The following is a 27,531-nucleotide window of genomic DNA, read 5'->3' as shown; positions in this document are numbered from 1 at the left end:
GAGGTGAGGGTCCCTGTGAAGCATCCTACAATGTACAGACCATACTGTCAACGAAAACTTATCCAGTCCAAAATGTCAATAGGAAATTATGGAAGGAAGGAAGGGAGAGAAAAAAAGAGGGGATATGTGACTATCTCATTCATGGTCAGTTTCTGACAATTAGTTTTGAGAGTCACTTTGAGTGTAAGAAGATCAAACCAGTTCTAAAGGAAATCAACCCTGATTATTCACTGGAAGGACTGATGCTAAAACTGAAATTCCAATACTTTTGTCATCTGATGCGAAGAGCTGACTCATTGGAAAAGACCCTGATGCTGGGAAAGATTGAAGGCAAAAGGAGAAAGGGTGGCAGAGGATGAGATCGTAAGATAGCATCACTGACTCAATGGAAGTGAATTTCAGTAAAATTTGTGACACAGTGGACAGGGGAACCTTGCGTGCCGCAGGCCATGGGATTGCAAAGAGTCGGACACAACTTAGTGACTGAAAAACAACTATATTCAAATGTCTAGAATAGTACCTGTGTATCTAATGTATCCCAAACATCTAGAATACTTGTTGAAAGACTGATCAATGTGTGGTCTGAGATAAAGTGTACAGAAGACTCCATGAGGAAATCACCTACAACAGATTGTAAAAGCTAGTTTTATAACATGTTTTAAAATAAGGATACCTGGCAAATACCAGCATTCTAGAATTTAAAATTAAGCACAAATATGAGGACTGATGGTAGAGGGTGGGGAAAGGTGTTGCTCACAGTTTAACTTCTGTTTTTTAACAAATAGGCAAAAGTTAGTAGAGATCCAAAATTCATTCAAATTAGCACTTAAAATACCTCTGTGCCATTTCTATATTCAATTGTAAATTTCTTCAAGATCTGTGAGAAAAAAATAACATTATTCTTACCTTTTGCACTGGAACTTGACCTTGATCCTCTGATTCTAACATCACTGTGTCATTATCACTGGACTGAGGCATCCCAGTTAGGCCATTCAGAAGTTGTTCAGAATCATCTAGATGCACACATTTTTAGAACAGTACAGTCAAGTTAATATATTTCATCTTGATTCTCCACAACTTGACATTTTCCCCCTTTCTATGTTAGAAACTATAAAAACAAAATAACCAGTTTTTTTATGCTTCTTAACTTTGGGGTATCATTAGTTGGAGAATTCTAACACTGTAAAATAAACATTTCTCACTTGAAATTATACCTCCCTATATTTCTTTTTCTTCTTTTTTTTGGCTGGGGGGGGGCAGTCAACATAAAGTATAGCTGACATTTTGGATGGTTTGCCTTGGAAATAAACCGAAAACATATGTTATTTTTGATATTTACTCAAGTACTGCATTTTGGACTCTTTTGTTGACTATGAGGGCGACTCCATTTCTTCTAAGGGATTCTTGCCCACAGTAGTAGATATAATGGTCATCTGAATTAAATTTGCCCATTCCTATCCATTTTTCACTGATTCCTAAGATGTCGATGTTCACTCTTGCCATCTCCTGCTTGACCACATCCAATTTACCTTGATTCATGGACCTAACATTTCAGGTTCATGTGAAATATTGTTCTTTACAGCACTGGACTTTACTTTCACCACCAGACACATCCACAACTGAGTGTCATTTCTGCTTTGGCCCAGCTGTTTCATTCTTTCTGGAGCTATTAGGAATTGGCCTCTGCTCTTCCCTAGTAGCATATTGGATACATTTTGACCCGGGGGGCTCATCTTCTGGTGTCATATCGTTTTTCCTTTTCGTACTGTTCATGGGGTTTTCATGGCAAGAATACTGGAGTGGGTTGCCATTTCCTCCTCCAGCGGACCACAATTTGTCAGAACTCTTCACTATGACCCGTCCGTCTTGGGTGGCCCTGCACGGCATGGTTCATAGCTTCATTGAGTTACACAAGCCCCTTCGCCACGACAAGGCTGTGATCCATGAAGGGGTTTACATGCCATAATAAGTGGAAGATGATCAATGTATGGCATACCTGAGTATATAGGAAGTCTGCTCCAAGCCTATTGCTGAAAGCTGAGGGTAGAGGGGATCCTACTTTAGTAAGCCTGTGCTTCAGAATCTGGCTAGAAAAGCCTGGAGTAAAGTAAAATGATAAAGGCTTAAGGATGTAACTCAGAGTACTATCAATATATACAGCAGGCAGATAAAAGGAGGTATTTAGAGATGTAATGATCAAGAGAACAGTGTCACAGAAGCCAAGTATATCAAGGATCTGACTGAAAAACAACTTCCTAGGAATGCCCTCTGGCACCTTAAAACACTACAAAACTCATCCTTCATCAGACATCTGTTATTCATCTGTGTTCCAGGTCAACCTGGACCCATATCCAGTCTTGGGTTATGGACTGAGCCCCAAAGCGTATACATCTTTAGTTATTAAAACTTGGCATACATTCATCTTTTGAAGACATGCTGACTCAACTTTTGTGCTTTCTTTCAACTTTTCCCTTTTTCTATCACTTAATTTTTTTGTACTACTTTAATAGCTTAGTTTTTAGCCTTCTTCTCTGGTCTCTATTCCCCATCCCTCCAACTGACCTACACAATAGTGGCAGATTAATTGCACTTAAGCACACACTTTGTTCCAGAAATCTTCATTGGCTCCCCACTAACTATACCATTACAATTAAGTCCAAGGTCTCTAGAAATCAAGGTTCTTTATGACCTGAACCTGATCTATTGGCCAAAAAGTTCCTCTGGTTTTTAAGTAAAAATAGAAGACATATTTTTCATTTTCACCAAGAACTTTATTGAACAACATATTCACCATTCTGTTCTACTACCTTCTACCATTTTTCAGGTGACTTCATAATTTCATCTTCCCAAAACTTTTTATCTTTTTGAACAATGAACTGTTCCAGGTGACTTTTACAGTCTTCCAGGGAATTGAAATTTTTCCATTAAGGGAATTTTGTAAAGACCAAAATAAATGGAAGATTATGCCTTTTCTGGGGTTCCTGGATGGCACAGTGGTAAAGGATTCCTGTCAATGCAGGAGACGCAAGAGATGAGGGTTTGATCCCTCGGTCGGGAATATCTCCCTGGAATAGGAAATGGCAACCCACTCCAGTATTCTTGCCTGGAAAACTCCATGGACAGAGAAACCTGGCAGTCTATAGTCCATCGTATTGCAAAGAGTCAGACATAACTGAGCACACAGACATGCACATGTGTGCTATATGTTAATTAATTCCAGACACTTTATGTCAAGTTCTGTTTTCAGGTCGTCCAATTGGAAGCAGTACTTCTTGGAATTAATCATTTGGTTTTCTGGAAGAAGCTCATAATAGAGGATGCCCTTCCAATCCCACCACATATACAACATCACCTTCTTTGGATGAAGACCGGTCTTTGGTATGGTGGGGAGACCACCTGCAATGCAGGAGACCAGGTTAATCCCTGCACTGGTCCCATCCCTAGGTCAGGAAGATCCTCCCGAGAAGCAAATGGCAACCCACTCCAGTAGCCCAGCCTGGAAAATCACATGGATAGAGGAGCCTGGTGGGCTACAGTCCGTGGAGACACAAAAGAGTAAGACACAACTTAGTGACTAAACAACAACAAATACAGAAATATTCATCTTTCAAGGAGATCAGGTAATTTCCACCTTCTTCACCTCCTTAAATTTTACTTTCACTTCTTTTAGGCAAATTATTTTTCCTTTGTACCAAAGATGAGCACAATAAAGGACAGAAATGGTATGGACCTAACAGAAGCAGAAGATAGTAAGGCGAGATGGCAAGAATACACAGAAGAACTATACAAAAAAGATCTTCATGACCCAGATAACCATGATGTGATCACTCACCTAGAGCCAGAATCCTGGAATGCGAAGTCAAATGGGCCTTAGGAAGCATCACTACAAACAAAGCTAGTGGAGGTGGCATGGAATTCCAGTGGAGCTATTTCAAATCCTAAAAGATGGAATTCCAGTGGAGCTGTTTCAAATCCTAAAAGATGATCCTGTGAAACTGCTGCACTCAATATGCCAGCAAATTTGGAAAATTCAGCAGTGGCCACAGGACTGGAAAAGGTCAGTTTTCATTCCAATCCCAAAGAAAAGCAATGCCAAAGAATGTTCAAATTACCGCACAATTGCCCTTATCTCACACGCCAGCAAAGTAATGCTCAAAATTCTCCAAGCCAGGCTTCAACAGTACGTGAACTGAGAACTTCCAGATGTTCAAGCTAGATTTAGAAAAGGCAGAAGGAACTAGAGATCAAACTGCCAACATCCACTGAAACATCGAAAAAGCAAGAGAGTTCCAGAAAAACATCTACTTTTGCTTTATTGACTATGCCAAAGCCTTTGACTTTGTGAATCACAACAAACTGGAAAATTCCAGACCACATGACCTGCCTCCTGAATAATCTGTATGCAGATCAAGAAGCAACAGTTAGAATGGACATGAAACAACAGACTGGTTCCAAATCAGGAAAGGAGTACGTCAAGGCTGTATGTTGTCACCCTGCTTATTTAACTTATATGCAGAGTACATCATGAGAAATGCTGGGCTGGATGAAGCACAGCTGGAATCAAGATTGCCAGAAGAAATATCAATAACCTCAGATATGCAGACGACACCACCCTTATGGCAGAAAGCGAAGAACTAAAGAGCCTCTTGATGAAAGTGAAAGAGGATAGTGAAAAAGTTGGCTTAAAACTCAACATTCAGAAAACTAAGATCACGGCATCCGGTCCCATCACTTCATGGCAAGTAGATGGGGAAACAATGGAAACTGTGACAGACTTTCTTTTATTGGGCTCCAAAATCACTGCAAATGGTGACTACAGCCATGAAATTAAAGACGCTTGCTCCTTGGAAGAAAAGTTATAACCAACCTAGACAGCATATTAAAAAGCAGAGACATTACTTTGCCAACAAAGGTTCGTCTAGTCAAAGCTATGGTTTTTCCAGTACTCATGTATGGGTATGAGAGTTGGACTATAAAGAAAGCTAAGCACTGAAGAATTGATGTTTTTGAACTGTAGTGTTGGAGAAGACTCTTCAGAGTCCTTTGGACAGCAAGGAGATCCAACCAGTCCATCCTAAGGGAAATCAGTCCTGAATATTCATTGGAAGGACTGATGCTTAAGCTGAAACTCCAATACTTTGGCCACCTGATGCGAAGAACCAACTCATTTGAAAATACTCTGATGCTGGGAAAGATTGAAGGCTGGAGGAGAAGGGGACGACAGAGGATAAGATGGTTGGATGGCATCACGGACTTGATGGACATGAGTTTGAGCAGGCTCCAGGAGTCGGTGATGGACAGGGAAGCCTGTCGTGCTGCAGTCCATGGGGTTGCAAAGAGTTGGATATGACTGAGCGACTGAACCGAACAATCACAAAAAATCAGAAATTGAAGAAAATACAAGAAACTGATCCAATTGAAGACTTAGTCAAACCCTGACATTTCATAGATACGATGTTAAAATAGGAACAAAAGACCGTTAAATATAAATGTATACCCACACACCCACAGCCACACATACACACACATATATATATATGTGGCTGCGCCAGGTCTTAGCTGTAGCATGCGGGATCTTTAGCTGTAGCATGTGGGATCTAGTTCCCCAACCAGGGATTGAACCCAGGTCCCTGCATTGGGAGCGTGGAGTCTCAGCCCAGGACCACCAGGAAAGTCTCCAAAGACCATTTAGACTGCCTTCTTTCCCTTATTTTTCAGTGTCTATTCTTCAAAGCTATCCCCAGCATTCTCCTATGAATTTGCTATAATAAAAACAACCTTTCTCTATCCAACTGACATTCAGACACATTCAAATCTCTCACATTTCAAAATTCAAAACAAAACAATCTCTCTTCTAGTCTTACAAAAACAAAATATCTATCTTCCTGTTTAAAGTCATAGCCATCTTCCCATTCTCTTCACCAACAAACTTCCTAGTAGACTGGTTTACATTCAGAGTCCATTACTTCTCAGTTTATAAGAATCTGCCTCTGCCTCTGCCCCAATCACAATGGCCACAAAAGAAGCTTTTGTAAAAGCAAAAAAAAAAAACAAACGCAAAAACAAAAAACCCAGCATATCATATTGCCAATTATAACCTCTCCTCATTCCTCACGGTACTTTAATGCTTTGTACAAGGACGTGATACTTGTGATGATTTCCTCCTAAAATGTATCTCCCGGGTTTCTATTATACCATTTTTCCTTTTCCTCTAGGTTTTGATTACCTCTTGTTTTATTTTTTTAAGTAATTAATTTATTTTTTATTGGAGGCAAATTATTTTACAATATTATATTGGTTGGTTTTGCCATATATTGACATGAATTCGCCCCGTGTTTACATAAGTTCCCCCTCCTGAACCCCCCTCCCACCTCCCTCCTCCCTTTATCCTCCCTCTGGGTCATCCCCGCACGCCAGCTCCGAGCATCCTATAACATGCATCGACCCTAAACTAGTGATTCTTTTCACATATGACAACATACGTGTTTCAATGCCATTCTCCCAAATCATCCCACCCTCACCCACAGAGTTCCAAAGGCTGTTCTGTATATCTGTGTCTCTTTTGCTATCTCGTATACAGGGTTATCATTTGCATCTTTCTAAATTCCATATATATGCGTTAGTATACTGTATTGGTGTTTTTCTTTCTGGCTTACTTCACTCTGTATAATAGGCTCCAGTTTCATCCACCTCATTAGAACTGATTCAAATGTATTCTTTTTAATGGCTGAATAATACTCCATTGTGTATATGTACCAAAGCCTCCATGACCCACCTCCCAGAATATTGAAATAAAAGCAAAAATAAACAAATGGGACCTAATTAAAATCAAAAGCTTCTGCACAGCAAAGGAAACTATAAGTAAGGTGAAAAGACAGCCTTCAGAATGGGAGAAAATAATAGCAAATGAAGCAACTGATAAAGGATTAATCTCCAAAATGTACAAGCAGCTCCTGCAGCTCAATTCCAGAAAAATACCTCTTGTTTTAACTTATTCATTTTTTTTCTACTTTTACTGAGGAAGTCTGGTTACCTAGAATTTGTTCTTGACCCTTCTCTTCCTGCTCTGTATCTTTTCCTTCATTCTTATGGCTTCAAACAGCTTCTATATATTCCTAAATATAGTTCTTGTTATACCCTGTTAGTTCTAGAAATCTATTTCTAGTTATATACTTCCAATTAGATATTCTGCAATATCTTAAATGTGGTGGCACTAGTGTTAAATAACTTGCCTGCCAATGCAGGAGACTTAAAAAGAAGCGGGTTTGATCCCTGGGTGGGGAAGATCCCCTGGAGTGTTGAGGACATGGCACCCACTCCAGTATTCTTGCCTGGAGAATCCAATGGACAGAGGAGCCTGGTGGGCTACAGACTATAGGGTCACAAAGAGTCAGACACGACTGAGGCGACTTAAAAATCCCTTTTATTTTCAAGCCAGCTATTGGATAATACACTGGTTAAGACACTGATTCTAATAAAGCTTAGTAATTCTGCCACAGAAATATCTAATTTAGCCACATCCTTTTTGTACTTATTGCCTTAGTTTTGATCCTCATAGTTTCTTTCCTAGACTACAGCATTTAGCTTCTTTACTTGGTCCCAACTATATCAGAGCACCTTCATCTTAGTTCATCCCCTATATAGCAAGCAGCAATCTCTTCCTAATGTAAAATCTGATTTTGTCATGCTTTTGTTTGAACCTGCTCATTGTGTGCAAAATAAAAGATCCAAATGTAGCAATGGTATTTAAGGTAATATATGACTTAGAACAACTACATCTTCAGTTACTCTCCTGAAGACCTTAAAAATATTTTTTCAAAAAAGAATGGATATAAATATTTCATATTTTGGATATTTATTATTCTTCTTCCTAGGATACCCCTCAGTGTTGCCTCTGATATTTTCTCCCTTATCTCCATTCCTCCAGTCAAGAGCTATAACTCAAGTTAAATACAAAATGGAATATTATAACACAGAACAGTAGGGAGCTTTTACTGGAAGCAATAAAGGAGGACCATCATGTTCTTCCTAATCTGTGCTTCAGTAAAACATCTTAGAAATTTCTTCTGCTTTGGAGAAACTTCTGCCTTTGGAAGGTCAAACGGAAACCAGGGAGCAGTCTAGACAGAAGGAGACCTGGATATGGTATGTTCACATCTGCTCCTAGTCTAGGCCTGAATACATTTGTGTTGTATCAAGGTTCAGGCACCCCATTAGGTAGGCTCACCAATGTCAGAGAAGCATCTCCCTGTGTCAAACATCCCCAGGAGAACCATGATGAGAAAGGTGATACCTTCACTTCTGACAAGACTAACAGATGAGACATTTATAAAGTCAAATGAATCTAACTAGAAAAATTTCCAGTTTTGGAAGATGTTTTTGGTAAATGGGAACTACTACTAGGCAAGTATTTCTAGCTCAAGTTTCTTTAACTGTAAACTGTTTTTAATGTTTATAACTATTTCTCTACCTCTAGAGTCTCTAACAATCTTTTCCCCATTCTAATCTACCTTTCCAACCCACAAAGACATCATGGAAATTAGAGCAACATTTCACAAGTCTGCTCAGAGCTTGCTATGTCTGACTTTGCGACCCTGTGGACTGTAGCCTACCAGGCTCCTCCATCCATGGGATTCTCCAGGCAAGAATACTGGAGTGGGTTGCCATTCCTTCTCCTAGGGATCTTCCCAACCCAGGGATCATACCTGGTCTCCCACATTGGAGGCCGATGCTTTAACCTCTGAGCCACGAGGGAAGCCTATGAACTACAGCAGTGACAGGTTTTTATGTATGGCCCATATGCCAGTGTATATAATCTATATGAAAGTAAGTTGTGTGTGAACTGTACATACAATTTTCTTTCATTTAAATGTAATGAATACATTTGGGTATAAAGGAATATGCTTCAGGGATCATTTCTACCCCAGAATTTACTAGTTATGATTTTCAGTATTTCAGATACATAATATTTAAGATGACCCTGGCATTTTCATTTAAAAGTCAGCTGTTCAATCACAGCTATTTACTCATTAATTTCTTACCTAAAAGAGGCAGAATTTGTAAAGGTGAAATGTTTTCCACACTCTGTGAATGTTCTGGTTCCTGATGATTAAATACTAATTGGGGGTGGTTTGGTGGTGTTCCATTTGAGCATGCAGTCTGATGAACCAGGCTAGTTACCCCAGAGGTTGTATCTTGTACAGAAGATTTTACCTGTTAAGACAGAGTTAAACAAACCTTTCAGAGCTTTAACCACAGAAGAAGTATAACAAAATAAAAATACAAGAGAACAGAATATAACTTAACACTGTCTTTGAATATATTATTAAAGTCACATAAATTTATAAGGTATAATTATCACTATCTTACAAATGAGAAAAGGTTTTAGAAAAATTAAACTTGGCCATTATATAGCTTGTAAGTACAGTCAGTCATCAAAGTCTATGGTCTTAAGTTACTAGCATACACAGACTTAACACATATGTTATTAAACAGCTATTTTCAAATGCTTTCCTGTGACTTACTGAAAATAAAAACTGAGCTTTTATACCAAATCTAGAGACTAATCCACTTTCTTTACCTCCTTTGCCTTAGTGAATTAGAAATATAAATGGAGGGTGTGTTTATTTAAAAAAAAAAATCACATGGTGGTTGACCCACAGATTATCAACAAATTCTCACTGAGTATTCTGTTAACTCCTTATTGGGCTTCCCTTGTAGCTCAGCTGGTAAAGAATCTGCCTGCAATGCAGGAGACCTGGGTTCAGTCTCTGGGTTGGGAAAATCCCCTGGAGAAGGGAAAGGCTGCTGCTGCTAAGTCACTTCAGTCGTGTCCGACTCTGTGTGACCCCATAGTCGGAAGCACACCAGGCTCCCCCGTCCCTGGGATTCTCCAGGCAAGAACACTGGAGTGGGTTGCCATTTCCTTCTCCAGTGTGTGAAAGTGAAAAGTGAAAGTGAAGTAGCTCAGTCGTGTCCAACCCTTAGCGACCCCATGGACTGCAGCCTATCAGGCTGCTCCATCCATGGGATTTTCTAGGCAAGAGTACTGGAGTGGCTTGCCATTGCCTTCTCCGAAGGGAAAGGCTACCACTCCAGTATTCTGACCTGGAGAATTCCATGGACTGTATAGTTGCAAAGAGTTGTACACGACTGAGTCACTTTCACTTCACTAACTACTTATTAAGAAAAACTGTATTATAACAAATATTTATTTAATACTTGGGTGAGCCTTTTATATAATTAATTTCTCACAATAATCCTATGAAAAGAAAGAAAGTGAAAGTGAAACCAGGGTCTCTTGCATTGCAGGTGGATTCTTTACCACCTGAGCTATCAGGAAAGCCCATAATCCTATGTTAGTTGCTCAGTCGTGTCTGACTCTGCAACCCCACAGACCATAGCCCACCTGGCTTCTCTGTCCACAGGATTCTCCAGGCAAGAAAAATGAAGTGGGTTGCCACTTCCTCCTCCAATAATCCTATGAGTTTGATATAGTTATTATCCCCACTTACAGTTCACAGTGGGCTTGCCTGGTGGCTCATATGGTAAAGAATCTGCCTGCAATGCAGGAGATCTGAGTTTGATTCCTGGGTTGGGAAGATCTTCTGGAAAAGGGAAGGACTACCCACTCCAGTATTCTTGCCTGGAGAATTTCACGGACAGAGGAGCCTAGAGGACTACAGTCCATGGAGTCACAGAAAGTTAGACACGACTGAGTGACTTTCATTTTCACAGTTTACAACAGGACTTAGATATAACTTAAATTCTCACATTTATTCAGTGGCAAGATAAATTACAGTGCCCAAGCCCAGGTACCTTATCTGCTAAACTATAGACAGTACAGAGACAGATGAGACAATCTTCCCCCTCCATTGAATAAAACGGCTAGGATTATCATCAGTTGATAAGGCATAAGCGAAGTGTATGAATACTTACTCTAGCTTGAATAAAATTAAGGCCATACGAATTTTTATCACAACAATAATAGAGACCCAAGCCCAAAGTTTTAAAGTCAAATGCTGAGATTTAAATCAGTAAAACATTACTTTCTGAAACACATTAAGTATGTACATTTATTCATTATTCTATAAATATACTTTCTTTTTATGTCTTGAACATTAAAGTCTTCAGTGAGTGACACTGAGAGAAACTTGGTCACAAACAGATCATAAAGATAGCATTCTTTGTGCTATATTGAGAATTATTCCAAAGTTTGTTTATAACTTGACATAATTTTCTGTTTCCACTAATACCTATGGCAAGACAGATCATCTGGATCTTCTTCCCACTCAAAAACCTTTGAGAGTTAATGCTTACCTAGCAAATTAAATATTAACACTATATCTAGGTGTACAAAGGCCCCCCATTACATCTCCAAAGACAACTAATCCCATACAAACACCAACTGCTACCATATTTCCCTGAACACACCTCCTGTGCTTTTTGACTCGCTTCATGCTACTACCTCTGTTTAAAAAAGTCCCTAATCAGTATGTCAATATACTAATCATTTCTTCCCTTTCTCTGTAATTTAAAACCGTTTTAAGCATTTCCTCCTTCATATAGTATATATGTGTGTGTATATTCCTCTTCATTTTTTCAATAAATTATGGATATAGATGATTACAGCACTAGCCATACAATCTCTTTAACTGTGTGATTATCTCTCTTCTTACAACTAAGAGCTCCTTCAAGATAGTATTATATTGTGTTCCCCTTGGAGTTAGATGTTGTTACATAAGCTTATGATCTAATAAAAGGGGTGTTTGTGCTAGTTGCTCAGTTGGGTCCGACTCGAGGCTCCTCTTTCTATGGAATGCTCCAGACAATAATACTCGAGTGGGTAGCCATTCCCCTCTCCAGAGGATCTTTCTAACCCAGGGATTGAACCACAGTCTCCTGCATTGTAGGTGGATTCTTTACTGTCTGAGTTACCAGGAGCCCTTAATAAAAGGTGTGTGTTAGTCGCTCAGTCGTATCCGACTCTTTGAGACCCCCATGGACTGTAGCCTCTGTCCATGAGATTCTCCTGGCAAGAATACTGGAGTGGATTGCCATTCTCTTCTCCAGGGGAATAATAAAAGGTATATACCTATAATTCTGTATTTGAAGTGGGTACAAAGGATTAAAAGTTTTATGAGGATGACAACTAGAATTAGTAGTAAAAGATAAAATTACTTTTACCCTTTTCAAAGCATGTCAACTACTAATCAAACACAGATGTGCTAAAATCAATAAATGGTAATTATAAGCTTTAGAAACTCTAACTACCACTCCCCTACTACTTTTGGGGAAGAAATTCCACCTTACTGTGCATACCTTACTGCATGCACATGGGAACACCAAGACTCTCCTTCCGTATTTAGAGCCTTAAGACTTAGTCAGAACTTCTATAATTTGTTCTACTTACAGTTTGACTTAATATTAAAAAAACATACATCTATTAGAAAAATGCAGCCAAATCATTTCACTATTCAATCTTTTTTATGAACAAATCTATGAACATCTAAGTGAAAAAATGAGTGACAACACACACAAAAAAGAAAAATCTTTTTAAAAAATGAGTGACAACTCTTTTAAATAAAATCAAACAATTATAACCATTTAGTTATAACCCATATAATCTTAAAATTCTAAGGTAAAATGAAGAATTAACTTACCTGTAATCTCTCTTTAGGAGAATCATTCTGTTTTACTCCAGTAAATTTAGGAAACATTTCTGCAAATGTATACAAAAATATTTTAATATTTGCCAACCTAAACAATCATCTAAATTGTAGGTCTTGCATATTAGAAATAAAATGATTTTAAGAAAATGGTCAGCTTCTTAAATCAAGAAATTCTTACACTTACCAGGTTTATGCCCTCTTGGAATCAGTCAAAATTTCTAAAGAGATACTTGCTTTGAAAAGGGATATTTTCTTTTCTACCTAATGGAATAAATATCTCCTCAAAAATTTCAACTTGGATTATTAGGCAAAAAGAATGATGTGTTAGAGTAAACCGCTTGAATAAGTGATAGTTTTAAAAGAAACAAGTTACAGCAGAGATAAGGGTTTAAATAAGCAGTACCATTTATTCTAAAACCATCTTTTACCAAATAGCCATTAAGAGGTTTAATTAAAATAATTAAGAATTTACTATAAGAGAAAGGAATGTATCTGAGAGGATACAGTCTTATTAAAAGTGAAGCTATTTGATTAGGCATGATAAAGTCTGCTCTGCTTGCTAAGCATTATAATAAAGATCCCACCTAATTAATACTCCACTTCTGAGCTATTTGACAGCCTCAACTACATAGCAACAAATGGGTTTTATAGTACCTCCTTTACCTTTACAAATACCTTTACAGGTGACACTGGCAGTAGAGTAGATATTAAAAGAGGTCTCTCTGACATGGTGTTCATAGGTTCCTCTTTCTTGATCCTATAATTCATTCTGGTGCTATCCTCCCCAATCACAAGCCTAAGTCAGTGTGGTAAAGTACCAAACTGGTGGTTAATGCCTTGATTCATCTCTCCAAGCCAGCTTTCATGAGCCACCTGAGCATCATTTGCTTCAGGCTTCAGGGCACCAAGGCTGGTCAACACCAAATCTTATTCAAACTTAACATTCTAATTTTAATAGTTACCTTCTGTTTCCTGAAATGCCATCAGTTTCCACTGGATATGTTACTGTTCTTTCCTAAAATGTTTGATGCTGGACATTGTTAAAATTGCTAAATGCCACTCAAGGATGTGCTTTAATTTTAAAAATTTAAGTATTTAAAATGACATGAACCATCTTAATGTCATTCCACTAATTATTATTTTAAGTGTTAGAAGTTAGGTGGAAAGGGAAGGCAAGAAGACAGACTGCCAAGACTGAGGGTATAGATAGATTCAGGTAGCTTTCACATTTAGAAGAGAAATTATGATTTCAGCTTTGAACAAAAAAACAAAAACAAAAAAACAGACTTCATTAATATGATCATTTACATACATCCATATATCTATCGTAATTATCCAAATATGCACCTAAACAAATTATTCAATGATATAAACTCTTAACTATAATAAAAATACAACATACTACATTAGTGTTGTGATGAAAAATTTAAGGGCATTATCTTAGTTTTCTGACATAAAACTAAAGCTCACAACTATTACAAAAACTATCACCTCAAAATCTAAAAACATGAGCAAAAGGCATCAAAGAATTTTAATTAAAAAAAAAACAAACTCAATACCAAGTATAGGATGCCTCATACAAGTCTTACAGACTATAGATATATGAATAATAATAGTCTAAAACTCAGTATTTTGCTTCTCCTTCTATTCTTACATAGTTGACTTTCCAGAAACAAAAGTGCTTATTTCTCTTTGTTTGTAAGTTCCTGGCCTTTGGAATTAAAAGGCAAATATATATATTTTCACTATCAAGCTTAAGACCACATGCAATAAATGAAGAAGCCCTGCCAGGTCTTAATAAAACTGAGCACTACAGTGGCAACATACACACTTGTCAACTAACTTCTCCAGGGAACTGTGATAACATGTATACCTACCTTATGAGGATCAAACTGGATAAAATATGTTAACTACTGAACAAATGAATATTTTGCACAGTATATAACGTGTGCTATTTTCATATTTCCCTAAAAACTTCAATATAAAACTCTGATTAAAAGTTTTCACTTCCAACTAAACAAATTTTAATCACAGAATCAAAAAAAAGAGATCTGGAGTTAACTATTTGATTGAAGTATTTGTTAATAATACCCATCATCTATCAAAGCACTGAGATCAATGCTCCAGAGATACCAAATATTATCAGCAAGCCAATACTGACTTAAAAACTTGATAAACTGAATATGAATATAATGCCATACATAATGTAAAACCAGAATGTAATACCACTATAGCAGAAAAAAATTACTGAAGATTTTTAAATTAGAAAAACAAATCATACTTCTGTTATAAAGGACTGGGTACAGAAAAGTGATTGGAGGTCATTACCTTGTTTTATTGGAAAGAAAGCATATCCAGAGATGTTAAATATTCTGCCCAAGTTTATCATCTAATGTTCTATGAATAAAAATCAAGAACTTTGAACAAAAAAATTTTGCCCCCTTTAAAGAATATTTTGAGCATTTTCATCTAAATGTGTGGTACTTATTTTAATATAGAACAAACTGATTATAAGCTGTCTCTTCCTTTTACCAAAGTCATTTTAACTAGTTAGAAAGTGGAAACAAACAAAAACACCTAGATTGATGGTTCTTAAACATGGCAGCACATTAGTCACATGGATACTTTGACACTGTATTTATCTGGTCCCCACTCTCCAATTCATATCTGGACACTATTTTTAAAGTTTTACAGGTGATTTCTAATGTACTGCTGCCAAAGTTGAAAAACATTATTCTAGACAGCCTGTTTATTCAGTAAGACCCAGTTTTTAAAATGCACATGACACAATTTATCCTATTTCTAAGACTCCTGGCTCAAGTACAGACCTCAATATGTGCAAGTTTTTTAGCAAGCCTGGGTCCCTGAATTTATCTTTCTGGGACTTTCAGTTCAGTTCAGTTCAGTCGCTCAGTTGTGTCCGACTCTCCGCGACCCCATGAATCACAGCACGCCAGGCCTCCCTGTCCATCACCAACTCCCGGAGTTCACTCAAACTCATGTCCACAGAGTCGGTGATGCCATCCAGCCATCTCATTCTCTGTCATCCCCTTCTCCTCCTGCCCCTAATCCCTCCCAGCATCAGAGTCTTTTCCAGTGAGTCAACTTGTCGCATGAGGTGGCCAAAGTATTGCAGTTTCAGCTTTAGCATCAGTCCTTCCAATGAACACCCAGGATTGATCTCTTTTAGAATGGACTGGTTGGATCTGGGGGTTTAAAAACACCTTAATTGATAAGAAATTAATGAAAGTTTAAAATACTTAAATGATGAATACTAATCATTTCTCTTAAACTTTCTAGCTTGAATGGTGAAAAATTACTCCAAACTGGCATTTCATGGCTTCCCCAATAGTTTAGTTGGTAATGAATCTGCCTGCAATGCAGGTGATCCTGGTTCGATTACTGGGTCAGGAAGATACCCTGGAGAAGGGATAGGCTACCCACTTCAGTATTCCCTTGTGGCTCAGCTGGTAAAGAATCCATCATTTTATACTTCCTATATTTACTAAACCATCCTCCCCCGTAAAAGGTAAACTAAAATCTAAACTTTAACCAAGTTTTTCCTTTCTTCCTTGCATAAAAAAAAAACTGCATCATTGTCACGTCTACAGGAGATCTGGCTTATACAGCTAAAATGAGAAATGATTCTTTTATTCCTACTTTTAAGTCAATGTAACTAAGAAAGTTCAAAAAAAAAAAAAAGGGAACAATTGTTACTTAAGGAATTTCATAAATTTCACTTTCAGAACATTACACTATAGCAAAAAATCCAAAATATGAAGTGACAAATTCATTTTGTCTTAATCAGGTAAAGAACTGTTGCCATAACCATTCAATTTCTTTGTATATAACTGTTTTAAGAATTGAAATGATAATCATTCCTGAAAAATATATTCCACACTAGTCATGTATTTGAGCTAACATCTGGACAGTTCCTGAAGCTATTTCCTACAAAGTTAGATCAAAAAAGCAGTATTATCTATGAGCTGCTCCATTTGATGGTTTCTCAGTATTATTAAATTTGTTAATCCTCCTCCTCATTATATCACTCAAGATAGCCAATCTTTGTTGAATATTAAAAAAATTCAATTGCTTGTGTGTACAGTCTAGTACAGCCTAGTTAACATAGGATATATGCCTCTGGAATTCATTTATATTGTCAAGACTATTTGTATCTTTTGATCTGGCATTTAATGATATTTTGGGTTATGAAAAATAGAAAGGTTTTATATTTATGCCAATGTTTAATCACTGGCATAAATATAAATAGGATAGGATTTTTTTTTTTTTTTTGGCCATGCCTCATGGCTTGTGGGATCTTGTTCCCTGATCAGGGATAGAACCCAGGCCCTTGGCAGTGCAGAGGCCTAACCACTGAACTGCCACGAATTCCCCATCATTGTTCTTGACTTATCAGCGTATGATAATTTGCATATGCCAATGTAACTCAAGAAGATAATTTAAATGGCAATATCAAGTCACACTGAAATTTGCAATTAAGTACTGCTTCCAGTCAGTAGATTTCTTGCTTATGTTTTTCAAAGATATGGAATTTCATGACAGTTCTTAGAACTGATTTAATATCTTGTTTGAAGTTATAATTAAAGAATTATTAAATCTTTTCTTGTAACTTACTCCTCTTCCATTTAATTAATCCAATTTACTTAGCCCAAGCAGAATTAGTCCATTTTTTCAAACATGCATAAAATAAGATTTAAGATTACATAGAACATAACACGGAAAAGGCAATGGCACCCCACTCCAGTGTTCTCGCCTGGAGAATCCCAGGGATGGGGGAGCCTGGTGGGCTGCCGTCTATGGGGTCGCGCAGAGTCGGACACGACTGAAGTGACTTAGCAGCAGTAGCAGAACATAACAATTTAATGTGGAATAAACAGCTCTACCACGATCTATAACATATAAATGTTTTTCAGATATTACCCTTAAAACATTTTAATATACCTAGAACAGAATAATACATCAGTAAAGAAAGCAACTCATAATACAAGAAAGCTATAAGGAGAACTTTAAGTCAATACTGTTAAGGAATTTAGAAATTAGAGATCTAATTTAGAGATCTGCCCTTGATAACAGAAATTATAAAAGATTGTGACTTGGTTAAGAAAACTGCATATGGTCTCAAGTTGCTATAAAAATCCAAGAAGACAAGTATTAAAAAATAGAGTAAGAAAAATTACTGGAGATCAATATTCTTCTATCAGAGAAGAATTTATCCCATCCAAGTACTAACCAGGCCCGAACCTGGTTAGCTTCCGAGATCAGATGAGATCAGGTGCATTCAGGGTGGTATAGCCGTAGACCAGAGAAGAATTTCAGAAAAGATGCCACTACTAAAATTTTGAAGAAATGAAATTATATGCATATGTCCTATTTTGAATAATCCAAAGTCTTATTTAACCCGAGTTCTGAAATTTGAGATATTCCTTTTTAAAGTTTCAGCTCTTGACAAATCATAATAAATTTTAAAGTTACAAAATCTTACTTATATTTTCAGTTAACTTTTACTAATATACCTAATTTTCACAAATTATTATTTTCTCCAGATCTCCATTTCCCCTCACCCTGAAACTTAAGACTTGGGATGTGTTCATCTGTTTCTTGATAACATCATGTGTATAAGTTAAGAATGGTAGATGCTTTGCTTATTTTTACAATAGGTATAGCTAATCATATAGTCTGAATTATTTTTCACAATTTGCAATGCTTTTACTTGTTTTTGTTGTTCTCAGGAAAGTTAAAGAAAATGTTATTAACTTATACACTAGAAATCAAGAGCCTTACAGTATTTTAAAAGGTACAACTGAAGTTAATAGGAGAAAAGGTCCTATTGTTTCATTTACTATTTTATTAAGCAAAGTTAATTACTGCATTAAGTTAAGCATTGCATTTGCAACCTATATATATTGTTTTTCCAATGAAGTACACAGTTGGTTTATAAAACAATGAAAATTTCAAACATAAACAAAAACTCTTATTATCCTATCATTTTAGAAGACAAACTGACCTTAGTGTCATAAGTCTACATACTCTCCATACAGTAGACTGAAATGTAAAAATTTGCTTCTTTGATTTTAACAGGTGTTTTTAAAAACACTTCGTTATTTGAAAAATATGACATCAAACAAGAATGTCAGTCATAAAATAAAAATTCAATACTGCTTTAAGATTAGAATTCTGAGGCTGAGTTATTCTGTTTGAAAGTTAGGAAAACACATACTACACTATTTTAAGAACACAGTAGATGACATTCTTTCCTTCAAGCAACATATTGTAAGATTCTATTAGAAACTGATAATTCAAATTAAAGTACTTCACTAAAGCACTCTGCAGTGCTTTTCTGCTAATACTCAAGGTCTTTATTGATCAGTAGTCAATATAAAATTAGATAATTTAATAAGAGTTTTATCCTATAAATAAAAGACAAAGTGCTCTAACTTCTTAGGCAATAAATACTTTATTAGATGAAATTACAAATGCTAGTCACAATTTAAAATACTTTATAGAGTTTTCCAGCGTGTTTTGCTTAAAAGTCAACTACAAGGAAATAAAGTAGATGGAGTCCTAAATTATTAAAAATTTTCTAGGATGACAAAGTTCAATAAAAGTAAAAATTCTGTTTATTCTGACAAAAATGTTTACCACTATATACTTTATAAATCTAAAACAACATGAGGCCATCAGCACCACAAACTAAGAAGAACCAGAAGTGAAACAATATACTGCAAGGCAGGAGACTCTTAATACCAGATAGAAATAAGAAGGATATTCTTACAAACAGTAAGAATTCCTGATGTGACAACATTTTGTATGGAATGTTTTAAAAAGAATTGAATGTCATGACAAACAAGAAATGTCTTATTTAATATAAAGGAAAATTTGAGGCCTAAAAGTGCCCTGTATTTGAATGTGCCTTTTGGTGAACAGTGATGGAATGCCTCTGCCAAGACCATATCCTGAGGGCAGCAATTATCTGTCAACTACATAACTGTCAATGAAAGAGTACAAACAAAACGTGAATGAGTGAGTTAAACTTGATATAGTTGATAATAAACTCATATCATACTTCAGCATAACTGAGAATCTCAATTATGGTATATTTTTCTACAAATGGAAGATAACCTACAGTGAAGAAAACACTGAAGTGAAAAAAAAAATCTGCTTTACACCGTTTCTAGGATGACTGGTTTCTTAATTCAAAATGATTATCCAATTCAAAATATATTGTCACAACATTGCACACTTTGCATTAGAGTGATTTGATATATCAAAGTAAAAGATGTCCTCAAATAATATTTTATTAAAAGAAGATCAGCATTTTATTCTTTGATATTTTTGGTATTAAGATCTGAATTATATATTGATATTATCCCACCTTTAGTAAATCATTTTCAACAGTACAAGCCTATTTTCAATATTACAAGCCTGTAGGTCACATATGTATAATAAGTTTCACTTTACACAGTATCTCTTTTAAGAAAAAGTTGTAAGACTGTCAACATGCAATTAAATAAGTGTGGCATCCCACCTTAGATTCTGGGTAAGTAACAAACATTTTTTCACACTATAAGTCTCAATATTACAAAAGAAATATTTTCCCACAAACAGAAGTAAGCTAACCTGATTCGGAATCACTGCTGTCTGAAGAACTGGAATCACTGCTACTACTTTCAGACTCTGATGAACTACTGCTGCTGCTACTGCTGCTACTTTCACTCAGTCTGGAACCACTTCCAATGGCCTTGGGTGATTGAGTTTTCTCAGCTACAAAATAAGAAAAGACATTAAAAATGGCAGATATTAAATTGTCACAGGAACATTTTAAAAACTGCTACTGAAACTTTCCTGGTGGTCCAATGGTTAAGAATTCACCTGCCAATGCAGGAGACACAGGTTTAATCCCTGGTTCCAGAAAATTCCACATGCTGCAGGGTGACTAAGTGTGTGCACCACAACTGTGTACTGAGCCTGAGCTCTAGAGCCAATGAGCTGCAACTACTGAAGCCTGTGTGCCTAGAGCCTGTGCTCCACAACAGTAGAAGCCACCGCAATGAGAACCCCATGTACCGCCACTAGAAGAGCAGCTCCAGCTTGCTGCAACTAGAGAAAGCCCATGCACAGCAACTAAGACCCAGCACAGCGAAAAATAAATAAGTAAAAAAAAGAAAAAAAGATACCTACATTTTGTTTGACGTTTTCCAGAATTTAACTGATTATTGACATCCAGTAACCGCTTTTCCAACTCTAGTTTTTTCTCTGAATGAAGTTCTTCTCTTGACTTCATTGTTCTCTTACCTAAGTGATTTAGAAGGAAAAAAAAAAGTGAGTACAACCAAAAGAGTGAGTATAACACAAATACTAGACTGCTTTCTAATACATACCATGAGGTTTTAGTGGTCTTTTTCTTAGACATCCAGCAACATATTTTTCCAGTTCTCTCAGTGTTGACGATTTCAGTGTTTCAAAGTCTATCTCTATCTCATCAGGGTTGGAATTTCTCAATGAAGGCTCTCTGGATTCTATTATATGAACGACTCGCCCAAGTTTATCTCCAGGGAGTTTGTTTATATCCAAACTCAATTGTCTTTTCTCATCGTAGTTCATAGGTTTTGCATTATCTTCATCTTCAGATTTCATACTGAAGATCTGTTGTTTCTTCTTCTTTGGCAGACTGTAACAAAAGTTAAATTTAATCAAATGTATTTCAGATAATGTTATCTTAATAAGGTATCATTAAAGATACTTACTTGCGCTTGGAATTTTCCTTTAGTTTCATTTGCTTAAACTTTTTCCTTGGATTTTCATCTCTGTTATCAATCTTTTCTTTTTTCTTCTCCCTTTTAGACTTCTCATTCTTTCTCTTTAGCTTACGAAAAGGTACTTGGGACAGAACCTGTAGCTGTTGATGAACAGCTTTAAGCTAATAAAGGAAAAATGCTTTAAACATTAGTGATTCTAAATAAAGAGTAGAAAAAAATGAAGGCACTCAAAAGTCAACAGTATCCTTTATGAAATTCATTTACTTAAGATTGATATTTTATTTCATAAATTCATTATTTTGAAGGGTGTATTTCAAAGAATATTATATATTTAACCCATAAACTTAAATATTCATCTAAAAACAGACCAAGAATCATTATTTTTCCAGGTAGTCTTAAGTCATTGATTTTTCAGGACTGACCTCATAGCAGGTTAACATTTTATCATAAAAGGTAACAAAAGTTAAATGAAGATCCTACCCATAAACTATCCAGGTTATGTTATATAAATGTTTCAGTAAGAATCAATTCATTGTGGTTAAAATATAAATAACAGAATTTTAAGATATATAGATTTGAGTAGAAAAAACTATTAAACATTAAGTATGTGAAAATAAGTAAAGTCACAGTTGCTAAGTGATCTAGATATAACAGCTTTTAATCTACTTTTAATCTACAAATAGGATTTTATAATAGATCATCAGCAAGCAGCAGCAGCTCATAGAAAGAATATAAAAACTTCCATCGGTAAAATGAACTACCTGCTCCTGAAGCTTTGCAAGACGCTGAACTCGTTCATCTTCAGAATCACCAGAAGAGTTATCTTCAGAAGAAGTTTCACTACTGCTTTCTCTACCAAGGGTTTTTGTGGTATCTGTTTTGATGTAACATACAGGCATACTCTCAACAGGTTCATCTGGGATCTTTGCAAAATGCATTTCAAAAACATCCTATAATGGAAAATCACACTGTTAAGGGCCTTGGCATTTCTGATTTAATGCAGCAATAACATCTTTTAAGAAAATCCACATTTCAGTGTCACTTTTTTTGGCTACACCATGCAACTTGCTGTATCCCAGTTCCCCAATCAGGACTGAACTCTAGCCCCTGGCAGTGAAAGAGTGGCGGAGTCCTAAGCACTGAACTGCCAGGGAATTCCCTCAGTGTCATATGTTGATAAGAACTCTATTTCCTTTGTGGTAATCATTTCACAGTATATGCATATATTGAATCATAATCTTATATACCTTAAACTAATGCAGTGTCAATTATATCCCTATAAAACTGAAGGAAAAAAAAATATTTACCAGAAATATAGTTAAGACCTCATGCTTCCCTGACTACCAACTTGAGCAACTTTTGTGTTTTTCCAGGTAAGACAGATCTTTCAGATTGACTGGGGGACTTCTTTTCAGATCTCCTGCCCTGTGACTGCATCGTTCTACTAATTCCCAATGACTCAGTCTCAAAAGTCCTTGAGCCTTCCGTTCAGGCTCATTGAATGGAACACTGACTCCAGTCAACTCTGTCTCAGATATCTACTTTCCTTTCTTCACTAATATTTCCCCAGTGTCTTCTATATGTAGGGCAGCTTCATTAAAACATTTACTACTAATGGATACTATACCTCATAAAGCAAACAACCAACCCCCACAATTTTAAAAATACAAATTATGCTTTACTGCTTGGTGGGGGTAGGGGTGTTATTTTTTATCTCTTGAGTTATGAAACTTTTTAAGCTATGCTCAGAGGAAATTCACTTTCAGAGCACAAGTAAAAACTCACCTGAAGCATTCTTGCCATTGTAACCACTTCATGATCTGGAGGGTTGTACTTATAGCAATTCATGAACATTAATCTAACATCTGCAGCAAATTCATATGCATCTTTATATTCCTGGTTATCCATTTTTGCCTAAATTAAAAAATTACAGAATTCTGAGCACCTATATTAAGTGTTTATATTATAAAATAATTCCAACATACAATAGAATAATAGGTAATACCAAAAGCAGATACCCACCATCCAGATTTGACAAAATTAAAACTCTGCTACATTTGTTTTGTATTTTTAGACTTTGAAAAAGATCCAATGAATTTTGACAAGTAGAGATGAAGGAGGACATTCCAAGAAAAGAACAGAAACAAAAATCACAAAAGCAGGGGAAAAATGGAGTGTTTCCAGATAATCTAGGATAGACTAGTTTGATTGTAGCAAAACAATGAGTAAATAAACTCCTTAAATCAGCCCTGAACATCTAAATGAAGGGTTTATAATATTAAAATTCTCCTGGGAATGGAAAGACATTAAAAACTGAACAGAAGAGAAATATCAGGATGGGTTACATTTTTAGGTAGCTGCATATAAAGTGGATAGAACAGTGTGGCCAGTTAGACAGTTACTATAAAATGAAAAATGATCAGACAAGAAAATCCTATAAACTGCTGGGCAAAACAAGTGTATATTAACATAAAATCTGTGAACAAATACAAAAGGCCAATAAACAGATATAGCATGCCAGACTTTATTTGTAATTAAAGAAACACAAAACTAAAGAAGCATAATTTTCTACCACTCAGATCACTGGCAATTTGGAATGATTTCAAAGAACTAAATTAAATAAAGTCACTATCTTCTTATCCCTGCAATTCTTTAATAGCCTCATCGCCCAGTCTTCACATAGCTACCAGAGAAGTCATTATAGGAAACAAATATGAGAACATAATCCTCATGTTTAATGGCAGCTCTCGGCCTCTACAATGAGGGCTTTTCCTGTTCAAGTCCCAGTTTCCTTCCAGTCTCATTTTCTCCTAATCACTGCTTCATATTACATTCATGTTGACTTAAATATTGTATTCTAGAATTTTTTTTTATCACCTCAGGGCGTTCCAAGTCACTTCCCCTGCCTGAAATGTCCTATAACTTACTAAGTCCCATTTACCCTTTAAGACTCAGCTCAGGTTTACCTATTTCAGGTACTGTTTCATGACCTTTCAGTCTGAATTAAGTATTAGGGGAAAGTAGAAAAGTGTGTTTTGAACTGATAATGGCTAGTTGTTTTTTCATAACTTAAAACATGAGCTTCATCTTGAAAATGCTAATTTCCAATCAAGAAGAATAAAATTAAACACACAGTTGGAGAGAGGAAAGAGATTATCTACAAAGGGATGACAAGCAGACTGATAGCAGACTTACTAGCAGCAACAGTACGTGCCAAAAGATACTGTCCTAGTGCTAAGGGAAAATAACTAGTTCTAGAATGCCATAGTTAGTTAAGGAACCATTCAAGAATAGACAGAACACAGATACTTTCAGAGAAAAAACTATTAAGAGTTTACTACCTATAAATGCTCATGGATGAACCACCAAAGCTTGCACTTCAGCAAAAAGAAAAACCAAGACAGGAAAGAGTAAGAGGCAAGAAATAAGGGTGAGCACAAAAGTTAGTAACATGTTCACAAAAAATGTTGATGATGAAATAAAACATAACTGTGTTTATTTAATAAAAGAAGAACCAAACTTCTAGATAATAATAAAGAACAGGGAGTACGATGAGTAGTTATTCAGGAAGAACACTGAGACAATGCATCATTTTGAAAATGGTATAGTTCTATTCTTTTAGTAGTTTCCCTAAAATAAATATATGTAACTAAATTTTTCCAGTAATTTAAAGTTTCCAAATCAGCAATAAAGAAAATTTACCTGGCAGAGGATTGGAAACCACACAAGTGCCTTGCCAAAAAAATTTTTTGTATTATGCAAACTAAAAATATTTTAAATATATAACAATAAAATATCTACAAAATGAAAGTTTAGGGTACTGAGTTATATTACATTCTATAACTCAAACACTGTGGTAAAATAACCAAGACTGTGCTTGAACTGAAGAAAATAAGAAGACACACTCTAAAATGTTCCCATTATTTAAAAATGTTCCCATCATTTACTTCAGGTGGTATGACTGGTGATTTTTTATCTTTTTTTGAATTTTAAATTTCTTTATGATGACAAGATTACTTTTATAGTCAAGAAAAGAAGTTCCTCTTATTAAGACAACATTTACCTTGATGGTTCCAAGATCCATTGGGGTTTTCACAATATCATAGTAGTTATGGAGTCCCAAAGCATTAACATCAACCGGATTATAAAAGGGCCATGCATATGACAAGTGTTTCTTTCCAAGCATTTCTTTAAGAATTTCACTACAGTGCCTTAATTGTTCGGTTACTTTAGCATTCTTTACAACTTTATTTTGTTGCTGAGAATCTGGCAAAACATTCTTTAGCATATTTTCTTTTATAGGTGGCATTTTCCCTGATTTTTTTTCTGTAAGTGTTGGGGAAGATTCACCACTTGCTTTAACTACTGAAGTTGTAGGAGTTGTTGTATCTGCTTTCCTCTTCACACCCTTTGTAACCTAAAGTGAAACAATTTGAAAACAAGATTATATTTAAGGTGACATTCAGAGCAACCGTTTTCAAACTATGATCATTACCCTTATCAGTTAAAAAAAGGAAATGATATTTAGCACCAGGTCATCCATGTTTTTAGAAAAAGTTAATTTTTCTTTCATAGGTAAAATAAATAGTTCAAGTATTTCCTTCCCACATCCCAAAGAATTGTCTGGTCAACTTTGAGACCAACGAAAGGTGGGGAAAAGTCATGGTTATATTAAAAAAAAAAAAGTTTCTGAATACCTGAAATCAGCGAGGGTACACAATTTTAAAAAGAAAATCGTTAACTTACCAAGTTGTGTACCAATAAAAGTTATATCACCCCTCACACACAAAAAAGTAGCTAAACAACTGATATTAATACTACAGAGATAATAAATCGGTTCAGATTCTACCTAAGAAATTTCTAAAATTTGGTTTGCACCCCAGGTCCTGTTCACAAAATGTGTATAGACAAAAAGACTTCTGACTGCTGTATCTCTCTCCCTCTCTCTCTTTAGTCGCTAAGTTGTGTCTGACTCTTATGACCCCATGGATTATAGCCTGCCAAGCTCCTCTATCCGTGGGATTCTCCAGGCAAGAATATTAGAGTGGGTTGCCATTTCCTTCTCCAGGGGATCTTCCCGACCCAGGGATTGAACCCAGGTCTCCCTGCACTGCAGGCAGATTCTTTAGCAAATGAGCTGTGAGGGAAGTCCAACTGCTGCAATTTTTCTATAAACTTCAAAAAAAGGTATAGATATCACAAAAGAAACTTACAGTGAAACATTTTAAAGTGAAAGTAAACTTACCTGGGTGACGGTTTGTGAGACAGTGTTGAGTGGAGCACCCTGTGCCAGGTTTGAAGGAGAAACAGATGTTTCGGGAAATACAGAAGGAATTAGTTGCTGCGTAAGCAGCTTTCCCAGTCCTTTGGGGGACTGTTTTCCTTTAATAGTCATATTCTGTTGAGTACCTAGTAAAATGTGAACAAGAGTCAATATCTGAGTAAGACATAAAGCAATTTTTCTCTTAGCATCCTACTTTAATATATTTAGTTCAACTTTTGTGATTTTAGCTTCATGTAGCTGTAAACCTGAGCAAAAATTTCAGACACACTGGAGACAACTATATGGTACTGTGTCAGGTCTTCAGAATGCTCTGCGTATTAGTCCATCACTGGCTGACACAGAACAGATGTGAACACGATTCTCTCATCAAAGGAATATCTGTACATGTTTTTTTGTCCTGTAAGAGTAGACTGAGCTGAACTGAACTGAAGAGTACTAAGACTGGAGACTTTTGGATCACACCACCCTGAAATCTATTACAGTCAGCACCCAGGATCCATAGATTCTGCACATGCGGATTCAACCCTCCTTGGATACAATGCTCAGATGCAACCCATGGATATGAAGGACCACTGTACTATGCCATTTTATATAAAGAACTCAAGCATCCAAAGATTTTGGTATCCATGGAGGGTTCCTGGAACCTGTCCCTCATGATTTTGAGGCATGACTATATTTCAAACGCCCATCCTTCCATCAGGGTAACTCTATTCTTCTAATTGCTCACGTCAGAAACGTTGGAGTCATCTGTGACTCCACCCTCTCTCTCAAACCCCATTTCCAATCCATCAGTAAACTA

At 36.2% G+C, this 27,531-nt stretch overlaps 1 protein-coding gene across 1 annotated transcript in view; it reads right to left on the bottom strand.

The window, feature by feature from the left end:
• BRDT (bromodomain testis associated) overlaps positions 1-27,531 on the bottom strand; it is a 42,316-nt gene that overhangs the window by 9,027 nt on the left and 5,758 nt on the right. Inside the window, exons 4-14 of the mRNA XM_055402611.2 lie at positions 26,694-26,857; positions 25,512-25,865; positions 23,234-23,362; positions 22,210-22,398; positions 21,437-21,609; positions 21,071-21,360; positions 20,871-20,984; positions 20,310-20,453; positions 12,663-12,721; positions 9,042-9,213; positions 907-1,013 (exon numbers count right to left, since the gene is read on the bottom strand). Of these exons, the coding sequence (XP_055258586.2) occupies positions 907-1,013; positions 9,042-9,213; positions 12,663-12,721; positions 20,310-20,453; positions 20,871-20,984; positions 21,071-21,360; positions 21,437-21,609; positions 22,210-22,398; positions 23,234-23,362; positions 25,512-25,865; positions 26,694-26,857 (1,895 nt within the window). The remainder of the gene's footprint in view (positions 1-906; positions 1,014-9,041; positions 9,214-12,662; positions 12,722-20,309; positions 20,454-20,870; positions 20,985-21,070; positions 21,361-21,436; positions 21,610-22,209; positions 22,399-23,233; positions 23,363-25,511; positions 25,866-26,693; positions 26,858-27,531) is intronic.

The sequence above is a fragment of the Moschus berezovskii genome, chromosome 4 (genome assembly GCF_049115385.1).
Source record: "Moschus berezovskii isolate FMDL1 chromosome 4, NW_MosBer_1.0, whole genome shotgun sequence".
Taxonomy (NCBI): Eukaryota; Metazoa; Chordata; class Mammalia; order Artiodactyla; family Moschidae; genus Moschus; species Moschus berezovskii.
Note: the sequence above shows the minus strand (reverse complement) of the source record. Positions and strands in the feature narration are given on the sequence as shown.